The sequence below is a fragment of the Oreochromis niloticus genome, linkage group LG15 (genome assembly GCF_001858045.2).
Source record: "Oreochromis niloticus isolate F11D_XX linkage group LG15, O_niloticus_UMD_NMBU, whole genome shotgun sequence".
In the NCBI taxonomy this organism is placed as follows: Eukaryota; Metazoa; Chordata; class Actinopteri; order Cichliformes; family Cichlidae; genus Oreochromis; species Oreochromis niloticus.
In genome coordinates this window covers 15,454,426-15,480,787 of record NC_031980.2, presented here as the reverse complement: position 1 = coordinate 15,480,787, position 26,362 = coordinate 15,454,426, and the positions used below count along the sequence as shown (strand labels likewise).

General features: G+C 38.6%; 2 protein-coding genes across 11 annotated transcripts in view; one reads left to right on the top strand and one right to left on the bottom strand.

Annotated features, from left to right (window-relative positions):
* Positions 1 to 12,476, bottom strand: part of lama2 (laminin, alpha 2) — a 204,217-nt gene extending 191,741 nt beyond the window's left edge. For 7 of the 10 annotated variants that reach the window (XM_019345948.2, XM_019345950.2, XM_019345949.2 and 4 more), the window contains exon 1: positions 12,252 to 12,475. In XM_019345948.2, coding sequence (XP_019201493.1) covers positions 12,252 to 12,318 — 67 coding nt within the window. In that variant the 5' untranslated portion in view covers positions 12,319 to 12,475. Of the gene's footprint in view, positions 1 to 12,251 lie in introns of all 10 variants that reach the window. The other 3 variants (XM_019345952.2, XM_019345953.2, XM_019345954.2) reach the window with 2 other exon arrangements.
* Positions 12,171 to 26,066, top strand: LOC100710051 (vesicular inhibitory amino acid transporter). Its single transcript, XM_025898824.1, has 10 exons — positions 12,171 to 12,292; positions 12,501 to 12,564; positions 13,849 to 14,026; positions 14,332 to 15,037; positions 20,676 to 20,812; positions 21,026 to 21,152; positions 21,589 to 21,791; positions 22,752 to 22,989; positions 23,253 to 23,415; positions 24,856 to 26,066. Exons 3-10 carry the CDS (start codon positions 13,923 to 13,925, stop codon positions 25,173 to 25,175), a joined length of 1,998 nt encoding a protein of 665 aa, XP_025754609.1. The 5' UTR covers positions 12,171 to 12,292; positions 12,501 to 12,564; positions 13,849 to 13,922; the 3' UTR covers positions 25,176 to 26,066.
* Positions 26,067 to 26,362: the final 296 nt, after the last annotated feature.

The window sequence follows — 26,362 nt, the reverse complement described above, 5'->3', positions numbered from 1 at the left end:
AATGTAACAGGTCTGAAGTCAAAAAGCATTATCTTCACTCAGATGTCACTGCAATGGGTGACTGTACTCATTTTGTAGTCAGTGTGCTGGTGGTCCTTTTATAATTATAAAGAAGCTATTAGTGCAATGACATGTGTTGTTTTCCCTGAGCTTGTGGCTGTCCTTTTTCAGCAAGCAAGGGTAGATTAGAAGACTTGTAGCCGTTTGCTGCTTGGACGAATTGCAGCCTAGGGTTAGGGGTTGCTTCCATATGTTGCCTGTGGTACTTAAAAGAATAAATACCATTTGGTTTTTAGACTTTCTGTATTGAAAGGTATCAAAAGTTGGTTTAAGTATCAGTTGTGAGATTTCGATTTGCATTTTTCAGCAATACTGTCCCCTGTTTCAGTCTTAATACACACCATGTTTAGTGCAAGTTCAATGTGTGCAATATGCCTTGCTTGCAATATGCATGAAGCCATGTCATCAATTTTTTTCTTCAGGTTGTTACTATTCTAGCTATAAACACTTTTATTTACTTTTTAAACTGCAGAAAAATCTAACATCTCAATTCCTCTAAAGGTTGTCTTTATTGAACTTAATATATGCATTATTTGCTGGCCTAATCTTTAAAATTAGGCAATTAATAAAAATGTACAACAGAAGAATACTAGAGCTAGAGATAGAAGTAAATTTGAACATGGATCTGCAAATCCTGCTTTTACCTTTAGAAATACCAGGAAATACCATATTTGGAATTCCCAGGATCACTCTGATTGATCCTAGGGAAAATGAATAAATTTGGCAAGAATTCCCTGGAAACAGGGATGTCAAATTTTTGTACTCAACTAGACATGAGCAAAAGATTTTCAAGTTTATTTTGACTTCATCTAAAAGATGTGCCTTGAATATAACTCAGGAAACATAATATCCACACATTTGATCTTTACAATAGGATTATTTTTTGTGTAGCTACAGCACAAACTTTGATTAAGAAACTATTTTGGTATAACTCATTGCTGCAGCTTCATGACCTAGATAAAATGTAAAGACAGCTTAAAGGAAGAGCCTGGACCCAAATCAACAAGCTGAGCACTAGTTCTCAAACTTTAACTCAGAGGGAAAAAAACTTACACAAACCAAATTCAACAAGCTAAAAAAAATCCAAAATAAAGCTGGGGGGTGTCTGTCTTGCTTTATGGCTGTCTTTGAACTGCCTGTGTCAGGCAGATTTCTCCTGTAAAAGACATCTTGCTCTCACTGTGTTCACTGTGGATAAACAGAGGTTCTGAACTCAACTGATTTGAGTTGGAACAAAACAATAAGACCTCCGGAAACCAGCAGTGAGGGAGTAGCTAGACAAACAAACTGAGGGCAGACATTGCGCTCAGCTATGGCCACAGAGGTTCTCAACAGTACTCCTACAGAGGATGAAAGGGAGATACCCAAAAGGACGTGGAAGAAAAGATAAGGGTGGAAATGTAGGAGGAAGAGAGGTGCGAGGATATAAAATGTAGAAATTTCGGAATGCTTAAAGAAATGTGCAAAAACTACACATCACCAGTGTACCTTTAAAAATTTAGACAGATATTTTGATCTAAAATTCTAAAATGCAGACATTTTCAAAAAAAATTACTGATTATTGCTGATTAGATACAAGCATAGAGATAGAAGAAGTGATAAAAAAAACAAAAACAAACAAGAAAAAATTAGTTTGTCTGGGGGAGAAGCAATCAAGCAGCCAATGAATGAAAGGAGAGATGGAAAGAAAAAGCGGAGGTGGACAGGAAGGAAAGAGGAGTATGAGTAGGGGAGGAAAGGGGGGTGCCTGTGTGCATTTCTGCGAAGTGTGTGTGTGTGCGTGCGTGTGTGCGTGCATGTAGGGGGCTCATTATTGACACCATGTGTTACCACAGGAACCTCCTTGGAAAAATATAAGCACCCAGAAAGATCAGAGAGCAAGAGAGAGATGAGAGACTGACATAGAGAGATAAAAAAACAGAGGTCATTCCAAAACCTTTGCAGCTGCAGATGTGTGTGTTTATGTGTGTAAGGGTCAGCAGCCTCTGGTTTTGTAGCAGGGTATCTGTATGTCAAGCATGCTGTGTTTTTGCCACAAGTTCATAACATCAAATCCCCTAGCATGCATACATGGACTTGACTGTCTGTTTCACTAACCTTCTATCCAACGCAGACATTTATGCATCAATATTTGAATGCACATTGTCTATTCAGTTGATAGGAATTTGAGAACCAGAAGAGTTTAGCTTTCTTAAAAAGAAAAAACAATTAAAATAGGTACAACATTTCCTATTTTGAGGAAGATTACTAAGATAGTGATTAATGCAAAATGGAAAAGATAACCCTAAGTATCATGAAGTTGGCTTCTGTATAACTAAAATGTTATTTAACTCATTAGTTAGACATCTCACTGATAGGTCAAATGACACAAACTAACACAGAGAAAGCGACAACCGTTTGTGCTCACATCGGCTCCTACGGCTGATTTATAAACGGCAAATAATCTAATATGTATTCTTTGGTGCTTAGAATCAGTCTGACAAATACGTTTTTTGTTATCACCAGCCAATCGATTGAGCCTTAGACCAATCTCTACAACGAGTACACACAAAGTCCACAATGAACAGAAAAACAGCATGTAACACTCAACATAATGCAAATGAATTGAGCATTCAGTGTATTTACAACAATGCAAAATATATACAATCAGTGCTCCTTTGCACTCAGTTCCCCAAAGAGTCAAATGCTCAGTCTTTAAATCCAGCTATAAATGGCAGTTCTCCACATAATGAGACTGAAGAGTTAAATTCGGGAAATTTTGGTCCTATGGATTTAGTCTGGACTGATCACCCTCGCTAAGGGATGATGTTTATAAGCTAGCTTGTGCTGTAACTCTGATGGTACCTCCCAAACCCGAACAGAGGCTGTGGATGCTCCTCTGAAATAACACTTGGGCTGCTGATCAGTTTTTTTTTGTAGGTTTTGGCACTGTGAGTGAAAATGTTGTTGGGAGCAAACAGTAACATAACAAATGATAATTGTTGTTAAGTATTGATGTTGATTATCAAGGCCTAACAAGCTGGCAAGGGGCAGTGAATGGGGGAGGGGCACTCCTCCTTGTTGAATGTTACCCCAGGAAGAGTGCACTGTTTCTTTTTGTGGCATGCGCGTGGCATAAGAAGTCCCGCCCCATTACAAAAAGCTCAATCACCATGTTTCTGTAAGTAGGAGGAAACTACTTAGGCATAAGGAGAAGATGGAAAGTGAAAACAGAAAGACCCCAGGAACCAACCAGAACTTTTCAAACACGAAACTATGTTAGCAATGCCAACCTCTTACATGTGAGGATTTGTCTCTTCCTTTCTTTTATTTTGTGTATGTTGCATTTCATTTAATAAACCGTATGTCTGTGGAGCTAGTTTATTGAATCAAACAAAGTCACCTGAAAGCATTACACTCAACTGTCATTTTTTTTTTTTTTTTACATTTTTGGACTTTTCATAAGCCAAATAAATAACTGGTTAGCTAAAGGAATAATATTACTCCACAGTGTAAACACTAAGTGAGTTACATTTATTATAACCTTTACTTATTTGACTTGGAATTAAAGCTGAAAAAAACAGCATAACAAATTATGGTTTCTGCACACCTTCAGCTGTTTCCAGTACTATGTTTAATAGTTATGATGATTTTACTGTAAAACCCCCAGTGAGTAACCCATTTTGTCCTCTTTACTCTTCAAGATAAGCTACCTGATAGGCTGAAAGATTTTTTCTACTGGAGAGCAATTTTACCCACACAGCAGCACTTGATGTGTCAAAATACCAAAAAAAGGTTAGAGGAATGAAAGATGGGTAATTTGGGTAGTTATTTCTGCAATGCCCCTCTAAAATGTAAGCTGAAGTACTGGTATTACTACTTCACAAAACACTTTTTCTATTTTGACGCCTCTCAAAGTGGGAAGTCGATGCTATTAGAAGAATGTACTTGTATTAATTTCCATTATTTTCCATGTATTCCTTGCTGCAGACACACTTGGTTATAGCGCAGCTCAGTGTAACCTAAATAAGTAATGTATTCAAAACAGTGGTAGGGGTTGCATTCCTAAAAACTTTGTCATCCAGTATTTTACAGTTTTTACAGTGTGTTGCATCCTACAAATCTATGTCACAGTCTAGTTTATTTTTTAGGCACATTAAGCAGTCTGAGTGCTGGAGTTACTGCATACACACACACACACACACACACACACACACACACACACACACACACACACACACACACACACACACCACACACTTACCAATTCATCAGCACATGCCCTGTTTGTTTCTGTGTCTAAGCCCACCACAGAATGGAGCTGGGCAGAGTAGCTATTGTGTCCCTGGTAGAATTAACTATTGATTTTCTCCTCAGCATTATCAATGCTGTTCTGACAACAAAACAGCAAAGAAACACTCACACACATGGGCATACACACACATGCACAGACCTAGATTTTTTTTTTTCTGTGGAAGATGTGCTTTTTAGGAGGCGGCAAAGCCCCACGGGGAAGAACACAAGTCAAATATTAAAATCCTGCTGTAATAAGCATCGAACACATTCACAAACAATGATGCACACAAATAATCAAATATGCAGAGCTAACTGAATCAAATCTTCTGACAACCATATCACACATGCATTAGTGGAGACAATGTCCCGTGTGTTTATGTATCACATGTTTATGCATTACTTCTAAAATAAAAAGAAATGCAGCATTTGTAAAGGTCTAAAGTTCAGCGAATGAATTACGAGTGCCTCAAAAGTAATATGGAAATAATTTGTGGAGTCGTTACTTACATAATTATTTCCAAAAAAAAGTCCAGTTAGTTTAGTTTACTTGCAGAAGATAACATGTATCACTTATCAATGAATCCATAGTGTGACCTACAGCACTGTGCAAACATTTTAGATTTCTAAATCCACAAAAGATTTGTTTTTCTGCATGCTGTGTGCCTTTTACAATCGGTGGTAAGGCTGGCAAGTAAACTGATAAAAGCAATTAATGCAATGCATGGTGAATACAATATTGATAACACTCATTCCATCCAAGTTTGTTGACAGCCGGCATAAAAAGGCAATGATAATAATCATGAGAAATCTTCTGGAGTGGAGTTACAGCCACATCAGGTTAGGTTGACAACAACAGTGAAAAAGTACAAGGAGGCATGGCACATGTACTAACCTTTGTGTTACTGCTGCCACTGCCATGTACACCAGCATACCAGGAGTAAGATCAAAGAGAAAGTGGCAACAGAAAATGTTAAAGACAAGTCAAGAGACAGCATTACCAACAAAGACACTCCAGTGAATATAGCTCTGGGCCCAAAAGACAAGGACACTGTTGAAAAGAAAGGTCAGAGAAATACAGAGTTGTGGAGATATTTTGGCTTTTAAAAATCTCACAAGAAACAAAGTAGCAAGCACTGCAGATTACGGTAAAAATAATGCTTTCACATTATTTCTGAAGCATTTCCATCTTTTGGAGCACAAACAATGTTTACAAGACTTTACAGTTCCAGATCCAAGCAATTGCTGGTGGTCCCCCTAAAACAACAATTGGGATATCTGCACAAAAACAAACCATAGTGTCCACTTTCTCCAGTTCAATACCTTAGTACAAAAAAATAAATAAAAAAACAAAACAAAATAACAAAACAAAGAGCGATATAGTGGTATCACAGATGTAACAGTCTACCTTAGTGCAAAACACATGACACCAGCAAGCACAGTAGTCAAAAATATAAGATTTAACTGAGGTATTACAGTAGCTAACCCTCATTACCAACTCCCTGGCCATAAACATTTCTCTTAGATGGCAGTTCCTCAGTTATAGACAAAGTATAGAGAATCCACTAAAAATGAGCCGCAAAGTGCTATATGCTCTGCTACCACATTGGATTTGCAGTCAAGTCGGACATCAGAACCACATATAAGACTCAATGTCCAATTCACTGTCCAACATTGGAATCTGGAAAGTAAATGTCTTCGAGCTGTGTTGGCAAAGCCATTGTTTTAGGACTGAAGTCTTCATCATAACAGACACTGGGATAAGGACAGTGAATGCCACATCAGCAATTAAATCACCAATCAACCTTATGATTGCTCACTTAGTAGTAAAAAGTCATCTTTAAGCTTGTTTGACAGAATTAATTTAATTCATCTCATGATATATTTTTAATATCGATTGGTATGGAGAAAAAAGAACGCGGTTTTTTTTCGTGTTTTTTTAGAGGCAAAAGGTGGTCACACACAGGCTATTAGTTTTATTTAACTGTACAAGTGTGAGAATAAACTAATTCACATTTAAAACTTTCAGTCTGTGCATTTGACTGTGTCTCTCTTCTCCTGCAGCTTCCAACTCTCTTCCACTTATTGATTGGAGGCATCCAGCTATGTTCCAACTTAGCACCTGCCTAAATTTAGCGCTCAGACTCCTCCGAAGCACACAGAAACACAAACACCTGTTGGCGGAAATGTGATCTATGTCTTTGGCACAATGTCATTTAATAATTCTTGGCTACGGTGTCACAAGACATGAGTTGTTGTTGTAGTGGTGGTGAAGTGGAGGGAGGCCTGATGATTGGTTAGGATGAACAAGAAATGTGAACTTTGGTAAGTGTAGTTGTTCCAATGTACAAAAACTTGCACGAGAAACACAGTGATTTCTCTTGTATTACACTATTCCTGTCAAAAGTTATTAGAAATTGTAGAAAAGACAATTAAAAGTATAACATGTAATTGCAAGTTGTATAAAGCAAAAGGACATATGTATCTATATTCTGCATGCAGCTACAGCTTTTATGACAGCACTTCCTAAACCCAAGCAAACCTTTCTGAATCATTCACATCTTCCTGCCTATTCTCCTTTTATTCTTCCTTGTCCCTATCTTTCCTTCCTTTCTTCACTCCCTCTACCTTTATTTTCTAGGACACATTGATTATATTCACTGAATTTGGGTACCAGGCTGAGAAAAAGTGAGCTTCCCCCTCCTGTGTATACCATCAAATCCATTCAGCTAAGCTCGGCTGCTCTCACATTAACATAGCAGAGTGAGATCAACATATTTTAGAAACGTTATAACGTTGGGATGAATTCACCTCATAAAAATGTTGATTTCTCTGATGAGCAGAAAAACCCATTCTGGATTCACATCGCCTTCATTGCGGCGCCTCTGGTGAGTTCACATCTCATCGCATTTGGTCCAGCTTGGTTAAATCCACATTACCATAAACTTATAAACACATCTGTAGTTGCTATGAAGAGACTTTTTTTTTTATCAGCAAATTAACTACTTGTTATATTTTTTGAAATAGATCCTGCCAAGGAGAAAATATATCACAGGATTAGTCTGCACCTTTAATTACACTTAAAGTGTGATAAACATCAACAGGGAAATCAATCAGTTTTCTCACTCTTCCTTACATTTTTGCATCTTGTCTAAGAGGCAGCATGAGGTTTCTGCAGTACAGTAGATTATGAGTAAGTCACATGAATTCACTGAATACAAATGCTGATTTCTCAGTTGGTTTACAAGCCTTGTCTGGATTCAATCCACACTAGTGTCTCTAGTGACTATACTTGACATCTATTCATGCAAATCAGGCTGGTAATACTCACATTAATACACACATAACTCCAACAAGTTAACTTTCTGGCAACTTCTCAGAACTTTTACATTTTTTCCCCCAGTGACAGCCACATATTCTTGACATTTTGCTATCTTTTATCAATACAGTTGTTTGGTTTGGTGCCAGAGTCCCATGCATCAAACTGGCTCTCATCTGATAGAAAGTCAGAGTTTAAAACTTATATTGCAAGAAGGCTCATGCTAAGTTATAGGAGTATATGAAATCAAGGAATGTGCAGGAGCAAAATAAATCATAAGCATCCACCAACACTAATTTTCCACAGTATTAAAACCACTGACAGGTCAAGGGAACAACATTGATCATGTTGTTACAATGCAGCAGTTCACTGGGAAACCTTGGGCCCTGGCATCCAAGCAGATGTTGCTTTGATATGTACTAGATCCTAAAACATTATTGCATATCAAGCACCCACTACCCACCCTCCACCAGCACCGCCCCAACTCAAAACAGGTACTCTGCAATGACAGCAGGAAATGCACCCTGGCACAAAGCTGGAAAATGCTCAGGAATGGCTCAAGGAACACAAAAGCTGAAATGGCCTTAAACTCATCCAATCTGACAAAGTATCTATTGAATGGTCCAGAACAATTGAGATCCATGGATCCACTATTAACGTCAGGGTAAAACACATCACCAAGCAACCCCAGAGGTCCCATGTTCATGTCCTAGTCGCTCAGAGATGTTTTAGTGGAAAGAGGGGAACCAGTTACATGTCCCTACCTGTCAGTATACCCTGGCAAACTCTGGTCACTAGAGAAAAATAAGTATTCTCAAAGTGGTTTGCGAGTGTTTGCTGGAGATTTGAGCGTGCGACACCAAAAACCTTGTGATTCTGCTGGTCAATAGCAGATTGGCATGGTCACCTGAAGTTTGCATGGAAGACCAACCAACTTGTCTGCAAACACTTGTCAGCTACTCACTGAGCTACAGCGAAACTTGTAAACATGCACCCCAAACTTCAAACTAAAAGTTGTACCCTACCGGTACAACCAATTCATTTTGAACAGTGCAGTTTTACTTTGAAGGCAAACAATCTCCATTTCCAGTTTGCGCTGCAGTTTTCACAGTTTCACTGCTACTTGATGAGTATTTGGCAACTGCAAACAAGGCACTGTCTTACATGCAAATTATAGGCGACCACAGCAATCTGTTAATAATCAAGGGAATCGCAAGGCAGTTTTTGGTGCAGGGCCATATAGCTCTTTGCAGCCAATTTCACCTAGTGACTGCCAGCAGCCTCCAGCAACCACTCAGGGAATATAATGTTTTTAGAAGCAATGAGTGGTTTCCAGCAGGTTGCCGACCAGTCTCTAGGTCTGTGGCCTTAAACCACAGACCTATTTTTCGTGTTTTGGCTGACCAGTGCATACTGTTTTTGCTAATAGCAATGTATTGGCATTAGTACTCAACATAATGTTCGCCGATTATCACTTGCCAAAAACTCAGTGTTTTCTCATTGATCTGTTGATCTTTTTTCATTATTTCAATCACTCCATATAATATTAGCAAATAATGGTGGCTGTGAGACCCCGATTTCACGTTGTCTCAAGAAATTTCAACAAGCAAAGATAATAAATCAACAGTGAATCCAAGTTAAAGTTTAAGGGGAAAAAATACCCCCAAGAGTTTAACACTCAAAAGTCAATGCTGAGGCAACTGAGAGAAACAAACAAGCACAAAAAATCCTCAGATTCAAATATTGATAGCTCATTATCGATGAAGAGAAATGTAGAGCATCACATTTTCCAGCTCACCCTCCCAACTTCAAACCAGTGAGAACAGCACAGACAAATCCTTTCATATGCCCTCAAAGCTGCGCAAAGATTTTTTTCTTCAGATACAAGAATCAGGAGAATACATCAGTTAAAACTAATCTACTTTATTTATGTTCCACACTGAAGCTGAAAGGTCTGGTGTATTCTGCACCAGACTCTCCAGGAAATCTACTTGAACTTCCACTATGACCAAAAAATACCCATTATTTCCTGATCAACAAAAATGATCTCAGTTTTACCCTCCTACAAGCACAAAAAAATACTGGACAATGACAAAATTTTCTTTTCCAGTCAAGCGGTTGTTGTTTAGTTGTTAATGTAGTTTGGCTTCCTTGCTGAACATCTATACTTCAACCTCATCCTCTGTCTTATATCCTCTGAACCTTCTGTCTACCTGTTTCATCAGTCCACTCTCTATCACTCTTCTAGTTCTTAACAACTCTTAAACAGATCCCCCTTCCTCTCTCTTTCAGCTTGCCTCCTCCTTCTCTTCTCTTTCTGATTATCTCCTAGTGTCTCTCTGAGCTCTGTCGCTGATAGAGAGCATGCCTGGCTGACACGCCTGGTAATGAGGCTTCTTAGGCAGATGGCCTCTTCCACCCTCTTCAGCTCACTCTTTTTCCATCTCTCGCACACAAACAATATACAGAAACACATACATCCTGATGGCAGTCCCCATCCTCTTCTCTGCGGGAGGTCCAGAGCACTCCAGGTTTAAACACTAGTTGGAGATTTTTTGAAGAGGATAAATAGAAAAAAGCATGACTGGCAATACATTTGCTTCATCTTTCAAGCAACAGTCACCATCACCTCACACTGAAAAAAACACACACATGCAAAGAAACTCTGTACGCACTCATGTTCAAACACCTGACTGATCAGCCCCATGCACAGGAAGCAACTATTTCATCTTTTACAATCCAGTTTTAATGCATTTTGCGGATATGTGAGATAATTTGCTTAACAACTCTTAGAAGCACTGCTTGCATGAATATTTTGACTCTTCTTGTGCACCATGTTATGTTGGTTTTGTCTCAGCTGTCAATCCCCATCGCCGCTCAAGGCTTCGTTGCTCATTTTTCATTGTTGACTGTGTCAGGGCCCTAACACACACACACACACACATTAAATGAATTAATTTTTCATAGCCTTGCACACACACCAAGTAAAAAAGAGCAGTATTTCTTTCTTAAGTGCATTTCAGGGCACTTCTAAAGGTAGATCATTTAAAATGCAAAAAATTGAATTCTTACTTATATTAGACATTTTTTTCGGTTGGTGTCCACACATGTAGATTGTTTAGTTTTTTGGTTTGTTTAAAAAATGTTAGGATCAGTTTCCTATTATTTAGGACAATCTTTATATCACCAAAAATGTTCAAAAATTAGTGGTCAGTGTATTTTTTTTTTAGTTCAGTATTAAGAGCATTGGTTCTGCAAACACATAATGTTTTTAAACAATTTAGAGATGATTTTTCCAACCGTAAGGTTGTAATGGTATTCAATTAATCTCTGTTATATTGGGCTTTCTGACCAAATATATTAAAGCCATACTGCAAAATCAATATATGAAATAAAAACTAGCATGGCTTTTTAGTACATTCATTCATTTTTTTAAGGAAGTGAAAATTAGAATTAGAAAAAAAGCCGGATATAGACCTCAGTCTCCTGGGTGAAAGCGCGACTAGCCTTACATCTGATGCAGACTTTGTCAATGTTTTCTATGAGATCCCGGTGGCTTTGACCAAACAACACTATTTTTTGCCCCTGAAGTGTGAACAAGTAAACTAGAAACTGCTGGTTTTCCCAGGTGAGGTCAACCAGCCCTGAATATATGTTGTAACTTGCTAAGAGCCCTTACAATTGGGACTGGAGGTGAGTTACAGAATAGAAAAAAAAAGAAGAAAACAGACATTACTTTTAGTGCACAAATGTTACGCGTCACTACTGATGCGTAGGTCTTGTATTCGTGTGCTTAGATGTAAATGTGTCACTTTGTGCAGCTACAAAGTATGTGACAGGAGACGAAAGAAATATGACTTTTGATTGAAAATAAATAAATACATTTCTGATGATGTTGCAGTAGGTGGAACATAAACTTTATGAAAGAAAAAGAAGGACTCTATACTGGGAAGGCTGTATTTTGTGAAACTCAATGACATGGACTAGATCATCATAAACTCTGTGTATCCTGTTTTGCAACAGTAACTGCAAAAGAGCAAGCCAAGTGACATCTGTCTAACACATAACAGTACAGCTAAGCCAGGGTCAATTATGTTTAAGGTCAAGCACTTAATTTATGAGGCTAAAAATAATACGAAATCCATCAGTAAGTCTCTGACCCATTAAACTTGTGTTTCTCTTCTCTTTTTTTTCAATATCAGATTCAAGAGACGAAGCGGGCATAAATCCCACCATAAACATCTTTTCATCAAGTGCTAGTATTAACTTAGGCCTACAGCAGACGGCTGTGCTCATTGACAAACGTGTTTAAATAGGCTTTGAATGATTTTCACATACTTTCCCCTCCCTTTTGCTAATTGAAAACAAAGTAAAGCTACAGCCAGTAAAGGCAGGCTTCTTCGCAACTAAACCGATACAAAATATTCTGCACTGATAGCCGGAAGTTAAAAGGTGTAGCTAATTACTGACTGAATGGTTCATTAAGGGACACGCTGAAGCAGCCACAGCCGAATGAGCTCTGGGGGTTCTGTGTAAAGAACTCCAGCAGAGAGCGCCGGGTATCGGCGTATCGATTATCTATCAGTCTCTGATGACTTACCTCTCTGCTGGGCTTGGCAGTGTTGCCATAGCAACGCGGTCGTAAGTACGAGCAGAAGCAACTTCATTTTGTCCTGTCTGAGTTGCTATGGTGTAGCCTGCCGCGCGCGCGATGTGGGGTCCGCGGCGTCCTCTCGCGCGGCTCAATGTTGAGTTGAACGCCAGAAAAGTTTCCACAGAAGTTGATCCAAACTCTCTCTCTTCTTCTTCTCCTCCTCCTCTTCCTCTCGTCTCTCCTCCTCTCTAAAAGTTGTGGCGGGAGCAATGGTGGGGGAGATGGGAATGGAATATGAAACCTTCCCAGGGAGATGCAGGTGAAAAAAACAACAACACTACATCCAAATTAGCGGTCTTGTAACCAAAATGTGTTCTTCAAAACAAGAACACTCAGACAGATGCTACAAAGCCACTGAAGTGCATCAGTTCTGACAAGAGGAGAAGCAGAGGGAAAAGTTTGAATAGTAGTGGTTCACAGACAGTATCAGAAAAGCCAGAAGTTCTGGTCCACACGTGTCCAGATGTGCACTACTGTTCTATGGCTCCTCCTGCTGCCCCATAGAACTTACCACACTCTGGGGCAAAGCAACATTAAACCACAGATAAACTGGAGAGACTTTAGATAAGGGAAAGCCATGCACTGTTATCAGTTTATTTTACAATTTTATCCATTTGTGGACAAAAAACCCCATTTTTAAGTGAAAAAAGTGTTGTATTTTAAAGAACGAAGTGAGATGTGAAACTACACGAAGCTCCATCTGTTGAAACAACCAGAGACGCTGTGCTACATATGCATACATATGACCTGCACATTAAAGTTAAAGATGCACGATATTTGGTAACTAGAGGTTTTTGTACCTCCATATGTTGGGTAAATTGAAGGAATAGACTAAGGGTGGAATTAAAGCAATTTTCAAATATAAAATGGTTTAAAAACGAATATAAAGATGATATTTTTACCAAATATAGGGGCATATAGGGCTGTTACTTATAGGGTGTGTAGTGAAGTGTACTAAAGTATAAAGTGCTCTGGTCTGTGATATACGTACATGATAAATTAGGATAAAATAAATTACTTTATCTTACTCCTGTTTGGTTGTTTGAGCATGTAAATGTAGTGGTATAGGGTTGTCTATGGGAATTCAGGGCCCTGTTTCTTGTTTACCTGTTTGCAATCAACCTTTGTTGTTTATTTGTCATGTTAGTTTTATTTACATGCTAGAAATAAAGCAATCAATCATTACTTGTTAATCAATATAGCTGCTAATATGTAGCATTATTATTTTTTTCTTTTTTAAAATCTCAATAATGTGACTTTTAGTTTACAATAAAGAAGCAGAAGAATAAGAACAATGCGAGTGAACTACTGTAAGTTTTGGCCTCCACTCCCTGAGTGTACTCAGGGCCATTAGAGCTGTTTACTTCTTCCCCGCTGAAAGCACTGGCATATTATAATGTTACAGCTCATCAACCTGTCAGTCAATTCACACACCTGTGACTGTGAGTACTTACACAGATGTGCTAATTTGAGTGAATATGTTACTCCTGTATTTGTGTGTGTTTGGGTGAGAATTTTTGTTTGGGCTTGTTTATGTGTCCAGTGTGAGTTAAGCTCCCCCGGAAGCTAAGACCTCCAAAGACAAAGAGGCTTACTCTGCAGACACCGAGGCTGAAGATGGGCTCTCTTCACTGGGCTCGTGGGCCTGAGCAGCCCTGGAGTGCTGCTGGGTCTCTGTGGGGATGGGCCATGTCGAGGCTGCACCTGGACCGAACAACAAGGTTAGTGACATCATGAGATATATTTATTTATAAATTCACTTTAAAAATGAACAATATTTTTACAGTAGTGCTATATATATAATAACATAACTTTGGTGAACTTTTATAGATTCATTTTCTCACAACTGATATAACTTTACTGAGGGTTTGAGATTTATTTTCATACTTCTTGATATTTTTCCTATTTTGTTATCTGCCTGAATATGTGTGGAACCTCTGGAGGAGTAAAAATTATTTAGAAGTTCTTTGTAAAATGAAAGATGGGGGAGGAATTATGAGCTCTCAACGGAGGTTTTGATTTACAGGTTCTTTCAAGGAGATGAAGAGATGCTGGTTTTGACCCAGAGTGATGAGTTAAACCGAAGTTACTGTGAGGACAACAGATCAGCCTTTAACAACATCACAAGCAATATTAATCCACATTTCGATGACATCAGAATAAACAGCAGACCGTCATCAAGAGAAGACAGACACAAAGATGAGCCCTCTATAGCAGCTCATAACGGAGCCACCAGCCCCTTAGGATGGGAAAGCCCAGCCTTTAAAGAAACCAGGGCTACTGTAATCTCCACTGGAACCAAGACCTTCACCATAACGTCCGCTGTCTCTACTGAAGACCCCTTTTGGTTGGAAAATACCAGAAGCTATGAAAAAGAAAGAAGATTATCTGAGCTGCAAGGTGACAAGATGGGAAGCGAGAGTTGGGAGAATCAAGGTTCCAGCCAGAACCAGAAGAAGAAGAACAAGAAGAAGTCCATCAGACCATCTGGGCTTCCTAGAGGGAAAGTGGTAAAATGGAGAGTTTCAGGAGATGTAGAGAAGAATCAAGAGGGGGAGAAAACCGTAGAAGGGATGTCTCAGCTCTGTACAAGCCTTGAAAAACAGAGTGGGAGTGGGAGCATGAGTTTGGTTACTTCAGTTCAGAGCCCCGAAACCTGCACCATGGGTCTGAACCCCTCTCCCACCATCACAGCCTGGGAAGCCGGCTGGAACGTCACCAATGCTATACAGGTACACTAATACACACATGCATGGTTAAAATGCTTTTCCTAAAAGAAAATATAACAGTTCTTATGTCCTGCTTTAGAAGTTCATGATGCCATACCTGATGTGATTTTTTTTTTTTAAACAGTAAAGCAGCAATACAGATATTTGTCTTACATTTAAGCTTATTTTCTGTCAGAGGCACATAATTTAGGTCGATACAATGCACCATATTTTTCAGACTTACACTTTTATAACTTTCATGCACCCGTATCATGCCAATCAACTTTTCCTACAGCTACAGACACACAATCCTTGATTTGTTCCCTGCCAAATGAATGTAATAACTCAGCATGTTGCTAGTATGACTTATCCAGTTATGAAAAGACATTAGTCAAAGTTATTTAATCCAGTTATTGAGTGCTTTTACTCAATTGAGATTTTTGAGTCAGTGTTTCAGCATTTAAAGCAGCAGCATTCAAACAGGACTTTAAAGAAAGCTCTCGTGTTTGTCTTCTGATAACACATCTTTTGTTAAGTGCAGCTGAAAATGCACCACATCTATTTTTCCTCTGACAAATGACAATTCGAAATGCCAACTGTGAAGGTGTTAAGCTGCACACGTCATTCAAAAAGCATGAAGCAGGCTATTTCATTTACTCCTTTTGTGTTATTATATTACTGAACAATGCTTTCTTTTGTCTTGCAGGCTGTTTGTCAGGCACTCGCGAGCCTTGATAATTAAATTAAGTGTGAATAAAATCGTTTTTAAAAAAATGACAGTCCCCCGGTCACAGCGTGTCCTCGTGGCAGTAATGCTAATAGCTTCTCTTGCTCTAAATGCTGGGCTCTATTCAACCACTGCATTCATGTAAATGTGTGTGTGTGCACGTGTGTTTTAACTGAATAACTCTGGTGTAATTGAACAGTGTCACCGGAGCCATAGAGAATGCTTTATGACATTAGGGTATGAATACTGTGTATGCATCCATACACAGTCATATGCAGATAAATGCTGACTAATTAAGATGCAAACATGTTCCTTCGGGAGCGGAGGTACATTTGCATCAGATGCTTTTGTGTTCGATTGCTCGAAAGTCTTACTGTTAACCCTGTTGTATAAGCACATAACACATATTCTAGCACATGAGAAGTATTTTATGTGCTTGGTTTGTTGATGGCAATCTATGTCTGAGTGCCAGATTTTTTTTAATTCCAGTTTTCCTTAGAGACTCAGTTTCTGTGCCAAGCAAGCCACAGAATCCTGATCTCCAGTGAAAATTCAGCTCGTGATATATACTGTATTACTGATTAAAATTGCTTATTTAAAGCTATGACTTTTTAAATGCTCCCAGCTATTTATTTGAGCTCCAAACCCCAGTGTGATCTGAATACTTTTCCTGTAGCGTGTTTTTACCTCAGCACAAACACTATCAGCTGCTTTCCAGGGTTGTTGGATTGGTTAATGTTTTATAGGTTGTTCATTACCTGCAGCCCTCTGTCTCAATCAGCGACCTTGACTAAATGAACTGCTCAGTAATGCTTTCACTTGAGGTTACAGACGGTCAGGTTATGGTTTAATATTCACTGGATACTAAAATATCGAACAGCGACGAAGAATCACATGGCAGCGATCAAAGACAAAGGATATCTGTGGTGTATAAAGAAATATTAGGGCATTAATCACAGATCTGATGTTTGGCTAACAAATGTCTAAATAATGGGAAAAGAACAGCACTTTTATCTCCTATCAAGGCTAAAAAGAAAATATGTACTTTCCTGTGGTGGTTTATTGATGCCAATATAATTGACTGTCTGCCAGCTTAATAAAGTTTTTATTAGAAAGTAAATTTGCTGCCAAAATGCAAAAACCAGCTCCAGCTCTCAAGGCTCCTGACATGGGAATAATGAAACTCAGTTTGATTTCCAATCTGATTGTTAATGAGGCAGCTCCAGTTTGTGTGTCTTTGTTTCAAATTAGAGATATGGACCTTATGTTATTGAGAATAAGAATGGCTGCGATTGACATGCTTTCTGTTTGCAAGTGATATTTTACTTTAAGCCACACTGAAAAATTTAAGTCATCATGATTTTCTGATCTAAACAGAAGCCAGAGGGGAATAAATGTACTCGTTCTGTTTTGGAAAGAGAAAAGGAGGATCTGTTCCTTTATTCTTTTTTCTTGCTTAGACTAAAAACTTCTTAGGATGCTACAAACTGAATGTCTGTTTTTCATTCGCCCCATTTAAAAAAATTGCCACTGATGAACTAATTGTGTCAGATTTTTACATTTCAAGTTTTTAATGATCAGTGAAGTGATAAATCAAAAATAATAACAACTATAGCTGATCGTTTACTGATTAATAGGCTAATCATATGCAGACACTCTGTGCTATAAACCCTGATCTATAACATGACAACAACTATCTTAAAAGATGTTAACCTGATGGTTTATTGGCTTTGTAGTTTAGAAGCTGGTGCTAATCTCCCTGAGCAACACCACACACTCATGTGACTTTTCAGTTACAATATAGATACTCTATATATCAGAATATGTTTTTCAGTCTAGATATATCCTGATTTACTCTAAATAGAACCATAACTGAAAAATATGAACATCAAGCCATCTTAAACTAGTGAACTTACAAACTCAGAAGTCTTTAATAAAGTAATGTGATAAAATAATAATACAGAAATATGCCCGTCACTTTATTAGGTACACCTTGCTAGTACTAGATTTAACCCCCTTTGTCTTCAGAACTGCTTTAATTCTCCATGGCTTTAATTCAACAAGCTGCTGGAAATGTTCCTCAGGCATTTTAGTTCATTAGTCAATACTGACATGCTATCATCACACAGTTGCAGCAGATTAATTAATAACATAGCTATAAACTATTTATTAGCCATCTATAAGGGGAGTCTTATTGTAAAGTGGTACCGTCAACTGCACATCCATGTCAATCTCACACTCCACCACATCCCTGAGGTGCTCTGCTGGATTAAGATATGGTGACTGTGGGGGTATTTTAGTACAGTGAGCTTATCATCATGCTGAGAAAAAACCTGAAACATCACTTTGAGATGATTTGAGCTTTGTAACATGATGTGTTATCCTGCTGAAAGCAGCCATCATGCTTTGAATAGTGAGATGAACATGGTCAGCAACAACACTCAGGTAGGCTATAGTATTTAAACTACTAAAGGGCCAAAGAGTGCCAAGAAAGTCGATGTATTGTGGATTCAGAGACACTTTTCTGCATACCTTGGTTGCAACAAATGAATTACGAATTGCTGATGCTTTCTTGTCGGCTCAAACCAGACGGGCCATTCTCTTCTGACCACTGCAATCAACAAGGCATTTTTATCCAGAGATCTGGCACCCACTGGATATTTTCTCTTTTTCAAACCATTCTCTGTAAACCCTGGAAATGGTTTTGAGAGAAAATTCCTGCAGATCAACAGTTCATATAATACTCAGACACCAACAACTATCTGACATTACATATCACTTCAAATCACCTTTCTTGCTTATTTAAAGGCTTGATTTAACAACAGATCATCTTGACAACGTCTTCAGGCCTAAATCCATTGAGTTGCATATGCCACTGGATTCAATGAGCATCTCCCTCTTCCTAATAAAGTGAAAAGAGAAAAACAGCAAATGCATGAATTAGGCACATCCATTTGTTGTTTTATTGATTTTTCTAATACAGGTTTGATTGAACTTGAGAACAGTTCTTTGTTCCTGATTTTAAAAAAAATGTCACTTTCAGTTATTTAAATGTCAAACCTGCCTGTGTCAGCACCATCTAATCCCCCCATGGCGGAAAATAAGACATTTCTCTGTCACTTTTTGCCAACTAGGCATGTCCATGCATAAAATACTGGCCATGACCTGAGGGGCAGGAGCTGAAATCTAACTCAGAAGTCCAGGCATGGTGCAGTCTATTAGCAAAGAACTCTCATTGTTTTGCCAATGCTTCCTGTGTAAGATATGAAAGTATAAAGGTAGTGTTGGGTAAATAGAAGATACTAGAGTTATCATATTGTGGCAGAAGGGGGGGGGAGGTAAAACTTCTTCTGGAGCTTCTCGCGAGCCAATCAGGGATTTGTTTCTTTCTTTATTGTACCCCTTTGTGATTGGAAGCTGCTTTTGGTTGTACTCAGAGTAACCAATTAGGAATTAGCTGGCAAAAACACAGAGAAACAGAAGTGCAGTGAGAGCGGTGGGGAGATGAAATCAAATACTTGAGCGTCAGATTCCTCTCAAACTGCTTTCATCCCCAGCAGCTCCATTTGAACATCAAAGCTCTATCAGCATATGCCTAACAGTCACCAGTTACAAAATAGCAACTTGAAAGAGAGAGAATGTGTCTCTGTCTGTTTATGCATCCACAGTGTGTGCTTATGTCTGCTCTGTGATGTGCTTCCACAACTCTCTCAGTGAGTCTGCATATCTCCGTGTTCCAACATTCAAAACACAGCAACTCCATCAAAGTAGCTTGTTGTCTCCTCTGATCTCCCATCATCCAACCTCATGCTCTCTGGCGCTGAGGCTGCACCTCTCCTTCCAACCTTCTCTCCTGTCTGTGTCCTTCTCCTCCTCTCTAGTCTCCCTGTTTTTTTTTCCTTTTTTGTTTTTTTTCTTATCCTCATCTCACACTTTCACCTCCATTCCCTCTCCTCCATCTTCCCTCTCTGGCAGTGACTTACATTTTCCCTTGGTGATGGGCCAAAGCTCGACTCTACTCTTCCTTCTGCTCCTGCTGGTCTCCTGCATCCTCAGACTCTCCAGGCATCCAGCCAGAACTCTTCTCTCGCCTCCTCATCATCCAACCATGAAGAGTCCTTTCATCTCTTTTCTCTCGCTCTTCTCCTCAGCCATCCTTCGCTCTTCAGTTTCCACTTTAAGTTGTGAATTTTCACATTTTTAAAAAATATTTCAACGTATGTATGCACAGTTATGATCCTAATCTAACTTTGACTAAGATTTCTCTCATGATGATGATTATTGCATGAATTTGAGTAATGCTGATATATTCTTTATAATAATATCAAACCTTTCAATTACATTTTTTAATGGAGTTTTATTTTTATGGTACCATCTCATGAGAACAGTCATCTCAAGGTGGATTATTTTCTAAGATAATGATATTCCCCCACCTTCTTTCTTTCTTTCTTTCTTTCTTTCTTTCTATAATTTAGCTTTTGTGTGCACACAAAGAAGAAATTACCCTCTGGGTTATAGTGTACTTTATCGATCTTGGTTGTTTATTTCTGATTTACCCAGTTTGGTAGAATTCACATGCATTAAAAAAAAAAAAAACTCCTGATGTGAGCGGTTTCATTTAAGATGATCTTTAAAATGTGCAAATTTGATTTTGGGCTGAACTTTCACTGAAAATGTTGCATCTCTGATGTGTGAGTATGTACAATTTATACACTGAAAAACAGCAACAAAACCCACCATCAAAGTTTGTTTTATTTTGAGTAAATTTCTCCCTTCAAAGATGAAGTAATGACATGCAGATTAAGTCAGAAATTTCACCCTTACATGATCTTACATGAACATCTAAGTTGTTTTTGATTCTTCTGTCATTTCAAGCTTTTCTTAGACTATTCGTAAACCTACATTTTTTTAAATGCACTTTTTCTTTTCTCAAAGGGTATCTTTGTGCTGGGTTTGCCCTTCGCCCTGGTGCAGTCAGGTTATGTGGGTCTGGTCCTGTTGGTTCTTTCAGCGTGGGTCTGTAACCACACAGGAAGGACCCTGGTGTCCTGTTTATATGAAGAAGAAATGAGGTAGAGTTTCTTTCACATTGCTATTGATATCAATATAATATGACAGTTCCTGTTGTGAGCCCGTTACTGAAAGTAACCTTAAGTGTCTCGTTTCATTGAGATACTTAAGGGAACTGTTACACTTACCAAATACACAAGCATTTTAACAAAGTAATGAGGCCATTACTAGTTCTATTAAATAGTTGTTTTTGGTATATTTTTGGTATATTTCAGTGGTGGGTCTGGGTCAGTTTCAAAGGTCCGGGTCCGAACCAGCTATCAGGACATTATGGAGGCCTGCTGCAAAGGACTGTGGCCGAATTGGTCTGGAGTTGGAGGTCTGATGGTAAATGTAGCTCAGGTAACACGCCTTCAACTGTAACGCAGCCCTTTTTCTTTTTTTTTTTTGCTCTGCAATATAACGTATAAACTCAAAACTTTTCTTTAAAGCAGATGAAACAATCAAACAATCTTCTAAGTTTGTGGCGGAGTCTTAAAATATTGTCACTTTTGAGAGATTTCAAAAAGAATCTTTATTCAAACTGAGTTGCACTAGAAGACAGTGAAATTACATCATTCTACACTGAAAAAAACTTAATCCTGAAACTACTTAACTTTTAGATAACTCACAATCTAACAATATTTAAGATGCAGTAATATTATATATATATATATATATATATATATATATATATATATATATATATATATATATAGAAAAAGGCCATTTATTTACTCTTCTACAATATACAGTAAATATATGAAGTAAAAATATATACGTCTGTTCTATCTTTCAGGTCATTGAACTTCTGATGACCTGTACCCTCTATCTACTTGTCTCTACAAGCCTGTTGTTTGACAGTTTGTCCTGGGTGGCTGTTCCTCGATCAGTGTGTTCACTCGTGTCTCTGGTGTTTCTTCTGCCCTGCCTGCTTCTGACTGATCTCAGACCAGTTTCCACTCTCAGCCTCCTCTGTTCCCTGGCTCACATACTTATCAGGTGATGGAATAAAAGAAGCAACTCATTTGTCCTGACACTCCAGCAAATTTGTACTGGCTGACCAGATCACCTTAAAAACTTGCCAATCATTTTAAATCAAGACAGGAAGGCGCGCTGTCTGAATTGCTAGCTCATTCTCACTCTTGTGATCGCGGTGCAGCTGCTGCTGTTTAAGTTGTCTGCTCTCACCTGCTACACACCGCTGTTCCTGCTTGTTTGATTTATTTCTAACACCAGGTGTCTTGCATGAGAAAAGAAGCACAGAGTTGCGTCTAGGAGTTCTCCGACTGCCAGGGTTCTTACAGCTGTCTGATCTTTTAAAGCACACACTTTGACTTTCAGTTCATGAAAAAAAGAAATTGTAAAGCCTGGGCTTTCACTCCACTCTTTGGCAGTGCTGGTTAGATTAATTCATCATGTAATTAAAACCATGTAATCATAAAGTGCTTTGGTGTAACTGGTTGAATATCAACATCAATATATCCATTTTTTTATTAGGTAGACTGTATGAATAAGATACGGTGACATCAGTTAGTATGACTCATTTGTGTCAAACTACAGTACAGTGTGTTGAATTCAGAGTTTATTGATTTATGGTAAATCTGTAAATCAAATTATTCTTATACATGTACTTTCTTAAAATTAATGCATTTCTAAAGTGTCATCTGCTATAATTATTAGTGTTTTTTTTATTTGTGTAGTGGGCTAAAATAGTTTAAGATGTTGCTGATAGACTTTGATTAAACTGTCTTCTTCAGAGAGTTTAATTTATCACCCCGTTAATAATTTCTGCCTTTATTTGTTGTGGGGTTCTTTTTTTTTCCTGCAGTTCATCACTTTGTTCTTCCTCTCGGCATAATTAGGACTTTTACACCCCACTTTGTTGTGTGTGTTTATCACTGTGCTGATAAATTTTGAATTAATCAGTTCTCATTAGCTTTTATTTTGTCTCCCGCACAGCCTATTGGTCATGCTGTACTGTTTGAGTTGCGCCAGCAGCTGGTCTTGGTCCTCTCTGTCTCTCTCTGTGGATCCAGAAGACTTCCTCGTTTCTGTCGGTGTCATCATCTTCTCCTATACCTCGCAGATCTTCCTCCCTCCTCTAGAGGGTAGTATGGAAGACAGGGGGCAGTTTAACATCATGCTGGGGTGGACCCATGGAGCAGCTTGCATCATGAAGACTATGTTTTCCTTACTGGTTAGTGACAACTGGGAAAACATATGATTGCACAGGCTAACAAGCTTCAGTTAAATGATGGACAAAAGTGGGTTTTTAAGTTTGTAACATTAGCATATGAGTTTGCAGTAGCACTTCTCTTTCTTAAAGCTTTTCATTCTTATTATTTTGCTGTTAATACACATGTATGTTTGAACAGAGCAACAGTTGTATCTCGCAATTAAGGTTTGATATAACTGATAAGTTGACAAACAGACTGGCTGATTCTTTCCTTCCTCCATTAGGCGGTGTTAACCTGGGGACCAGAAACCAGTGAGGTCATCACAGACAATCTACCCTCTGACCTACGACCTCTAGTCAATTTGTGCCTGCTGGCTAAAGCCCAACTGTCCTACCCTCTGCCATTCTATGCTGCTGCTGAAATACTGCAAACATGTGTGCTCAGAGGTAAAACCAAAAGAAAATCCTAACATATATCCATAGTGCTGTCTCAGTACATACTAAAACTAACAGTGGGTCACTGAAATTAAAAAGATGTTCAAATTTTCATAAGCTACGGCGATTAAAGGCAGTAGTGCTCTGGTAGTCTGCAGGTGGCACACCGGGCTTTGCAGACCCACGTTTACATGTTGTGGATGTCTGTTGTCACCAGGAGGTAGTGTCAAATATATGTGGGGGTGTTGGTCCTTAAGTTTAGCCTAGTTTAGCCCTTTTTTATTCAAAAAAAGCATGCTTGGGAACTAACAAGGAACCATAAATCCACTGTAAAGTCTGCAGAGCATGAAGATCACATGTTGCCTTGACAGCTGTGATTTCTTCCAGATATTTTAGCCTATAGAAGACAAGCTCAAACTTAATGCTTACCCTTTCAAATGCCAGTAAATACAGATCAGTCATCTTTCGCCTCATGCTGTGAGGTTACATGGGGCCATTTAACAGAGGCCATTTTCATATGATAATAGCAGGTTAAATGTGGGTTTAATTAATAACAGCCTGTTCTGTTTGGAGTGTCAAAGCCATTCCACTGAGCTAGCATGCACAAAACCAGAACAGTGGATCGTCTTAATGAAACAGTACTATACAGTGCTGCTGTTAGTAAATACACCTTTGTTTACCCTGTAATGGCACTTCAACATGCCTACTGTCAAAAGAGTCTATAACAAGTAAAAATATAATTCCCAAGAAGGCAGTTTTGGTAAATCAATGTGACAGCCTTTTAGGAAATACAAGCAGTTACAGTCACTAAACAATGTCAGCAGATGTATTTAAAGGCTTAGTGCATTTTAATGCTGTGAGAAATATGATTAGACAGTGAATAGCTAAAAATACTTCCGATACGTTCAGCCAGGATTGAACACATGACTAACAGAGAGTGTTTTAAGATGATATTAGTGTAACCATTTGAAGTAATGTAAAAAAAAAATTAAAGTAGGTCAAATTTAATAAGGAAAACCCTACAAATTAGGCTAAAAGTAACCTACAACACATGTGTCAACTGTCAACATACTGGTGATGGGTCACCATGGCTGAACCTTTCATAGTTGACTGTCAACAGTTATGTAGTCATCACGCTACTCCGTGATGATGTAATGATGCATGGCTAACAGTTTCCAGTCATTTAGTAATTAAAGTCAACACGCAGGTGCAGGTGGAAAACAATGAGTCGGAGTAGAAGGAGGCAGAATAGGGATGTTTCGCGACCATTAAACCCCAACGGTAATCCAACCAACTGCCTAACCAACCATATCTAATGGTTGTGGTTGACTAAAACCCACTTGTTCAGCGATCCATAAATTGAAAGACCGAAAAACAAAAGCTTCTTTGATAGTGAATATAAACCAGTTACCACTGTATATCTTTTCAACTTCTCTGGTTCAATCCCTTCAGATGCTGCCATGTCGTCTTACTCCAAACACAGAGGTCAAGCTGTATCTCGTCCTGCACTTGTGGTCCGCGGCGCCTTGTTGATGACATCATACTTGCTGGCTTTGCTGGTGCCCAGGTTCTCCCTGTTGATGGGTCTGACAGGGAGCGTGACCGGGGCGGCAATGACACTCATACTGCCGTGTTTATTTCACCTTAGACTGCAGTGGAGCCGCCTTACTGTGAAGGACCGACTGATAGATGTGGGTATTCTGAGTCTGGGGGTCATCTGTAGTGTGTCTGGTGTGATTTGTTCAGTGAAAAGGCTACTGGAAGGCCTATAGGAGGTGAAGATGGATAAAGGCAAAAATTTGCTAATAGCTTAAGTCAGTCACGTTAAAGAACAGCTGCGAGTTCTTCTTTGTATTTATTCCTGGATTAAAATATTGTATGAGCAAATATTTTCCCTTCTGTACTTGTCAAACATAGTTTACAGTACAAATAAAAATAGGCACGCTGTTTTTCATTTTCTGTTAGTCTTAAAAGGCTTGTAAGGTATATTAGAATCCAATAAATGTACAAATTGTACTTTTTTTTCTTTTTCTCCTTTTTTGTTTGTTCAGAAAACTGTCAATGAAGAATAATGTACAAAGGACTGGCCTCAAGGGCCGGTGTCCTGCAGGTTTTAGATGTGTCCTTAATGCAACACAGCTAAATTACCTCTTCAACATGTCTTGAAGTTCTCCAGAGGCCTGGTAATGAACTAATCATTTGATTCAGGTGTGTTGACCCAGGTTGATATCTAAAACCTGCAGTAAAAGGACTGGAATGAATGAAAATGAGCGAAAAAGCAGCCTGTGGCCAAAGAAAAAGCCTGAAGAACTATTGCTCAAAACCACATAAAAATTAAAGAAAGTCTGGCTCACTGGCAAGAAATTAAAAAGAAATGACGGGTGACTCGAGACATTTGCACAGTGTTGTACATACATTTTGAATTGTTACTCAGAGCATTGATGTAAAGTTAAGAAGACCATGTCCAGTTGATTCTAGACAAAACTGATATTGTGACCTTTCTGTTGTTAGATCTGCTAGATTATAATCTGCATGTAGGTGAAAAAATATAGAAGTGTAAATGCAATATATATATTATATTGAAACCTCTTATATAGATCATCTATATCAGTGTATGTGCATGATGTGATCTTCAGTGTTGAATGTGTGTGAATAAAATTCATTTCCACCACAGATGAGTTGAATTATTCCATAAAAGCAAATATTCACTATTGGAAGGAAACTACTGCTACATTTATATGAGCAACAAGCTTCCTCCTCCATATCGCATATACTGATACTTTTAATAGAGAGCATTTTGTGGCAACAGGCAGACTCAAATCCCGCAGTTCCAAGGGTAAATGTGAATGTTGAGACTGAATCAAGAACATGAAGTGAAAATCAGCAAGTCAGCTGTGTGTTTCTCATGGCTTCTGATGGAGTCATTGCTCACAAATGGCCGTGGCTGTGACATTTTATT

What these genes read in the sequence shown, in the direction of transcription:
- LOC100710051 (XM_025898824.1), top strand. Translation starts at nt 13,923, where the DNA reads ATGGGCTCTCTTCACTGGGCTCGTGGGCCTGAGCAGCCCTGGAGTGCT. An exon ending in CACCTGGACCGAACAACAAG is followed by an intron (nt 14,027 to 14,331) that starts GTTAGTGACATC and finishes TTTGATTTACAG; the next exon opens with GTTCTTTCAAGGAGATGAAG. An exon ending in TGATGGTAAATGTAGCTCAG is followed by an intron (nt 21,153 to 21,588) that starts GTAACACGCCTT and finishes TCTATCTTTCAG; the next exon opens with GTCATTGAACTTCTGATGAC.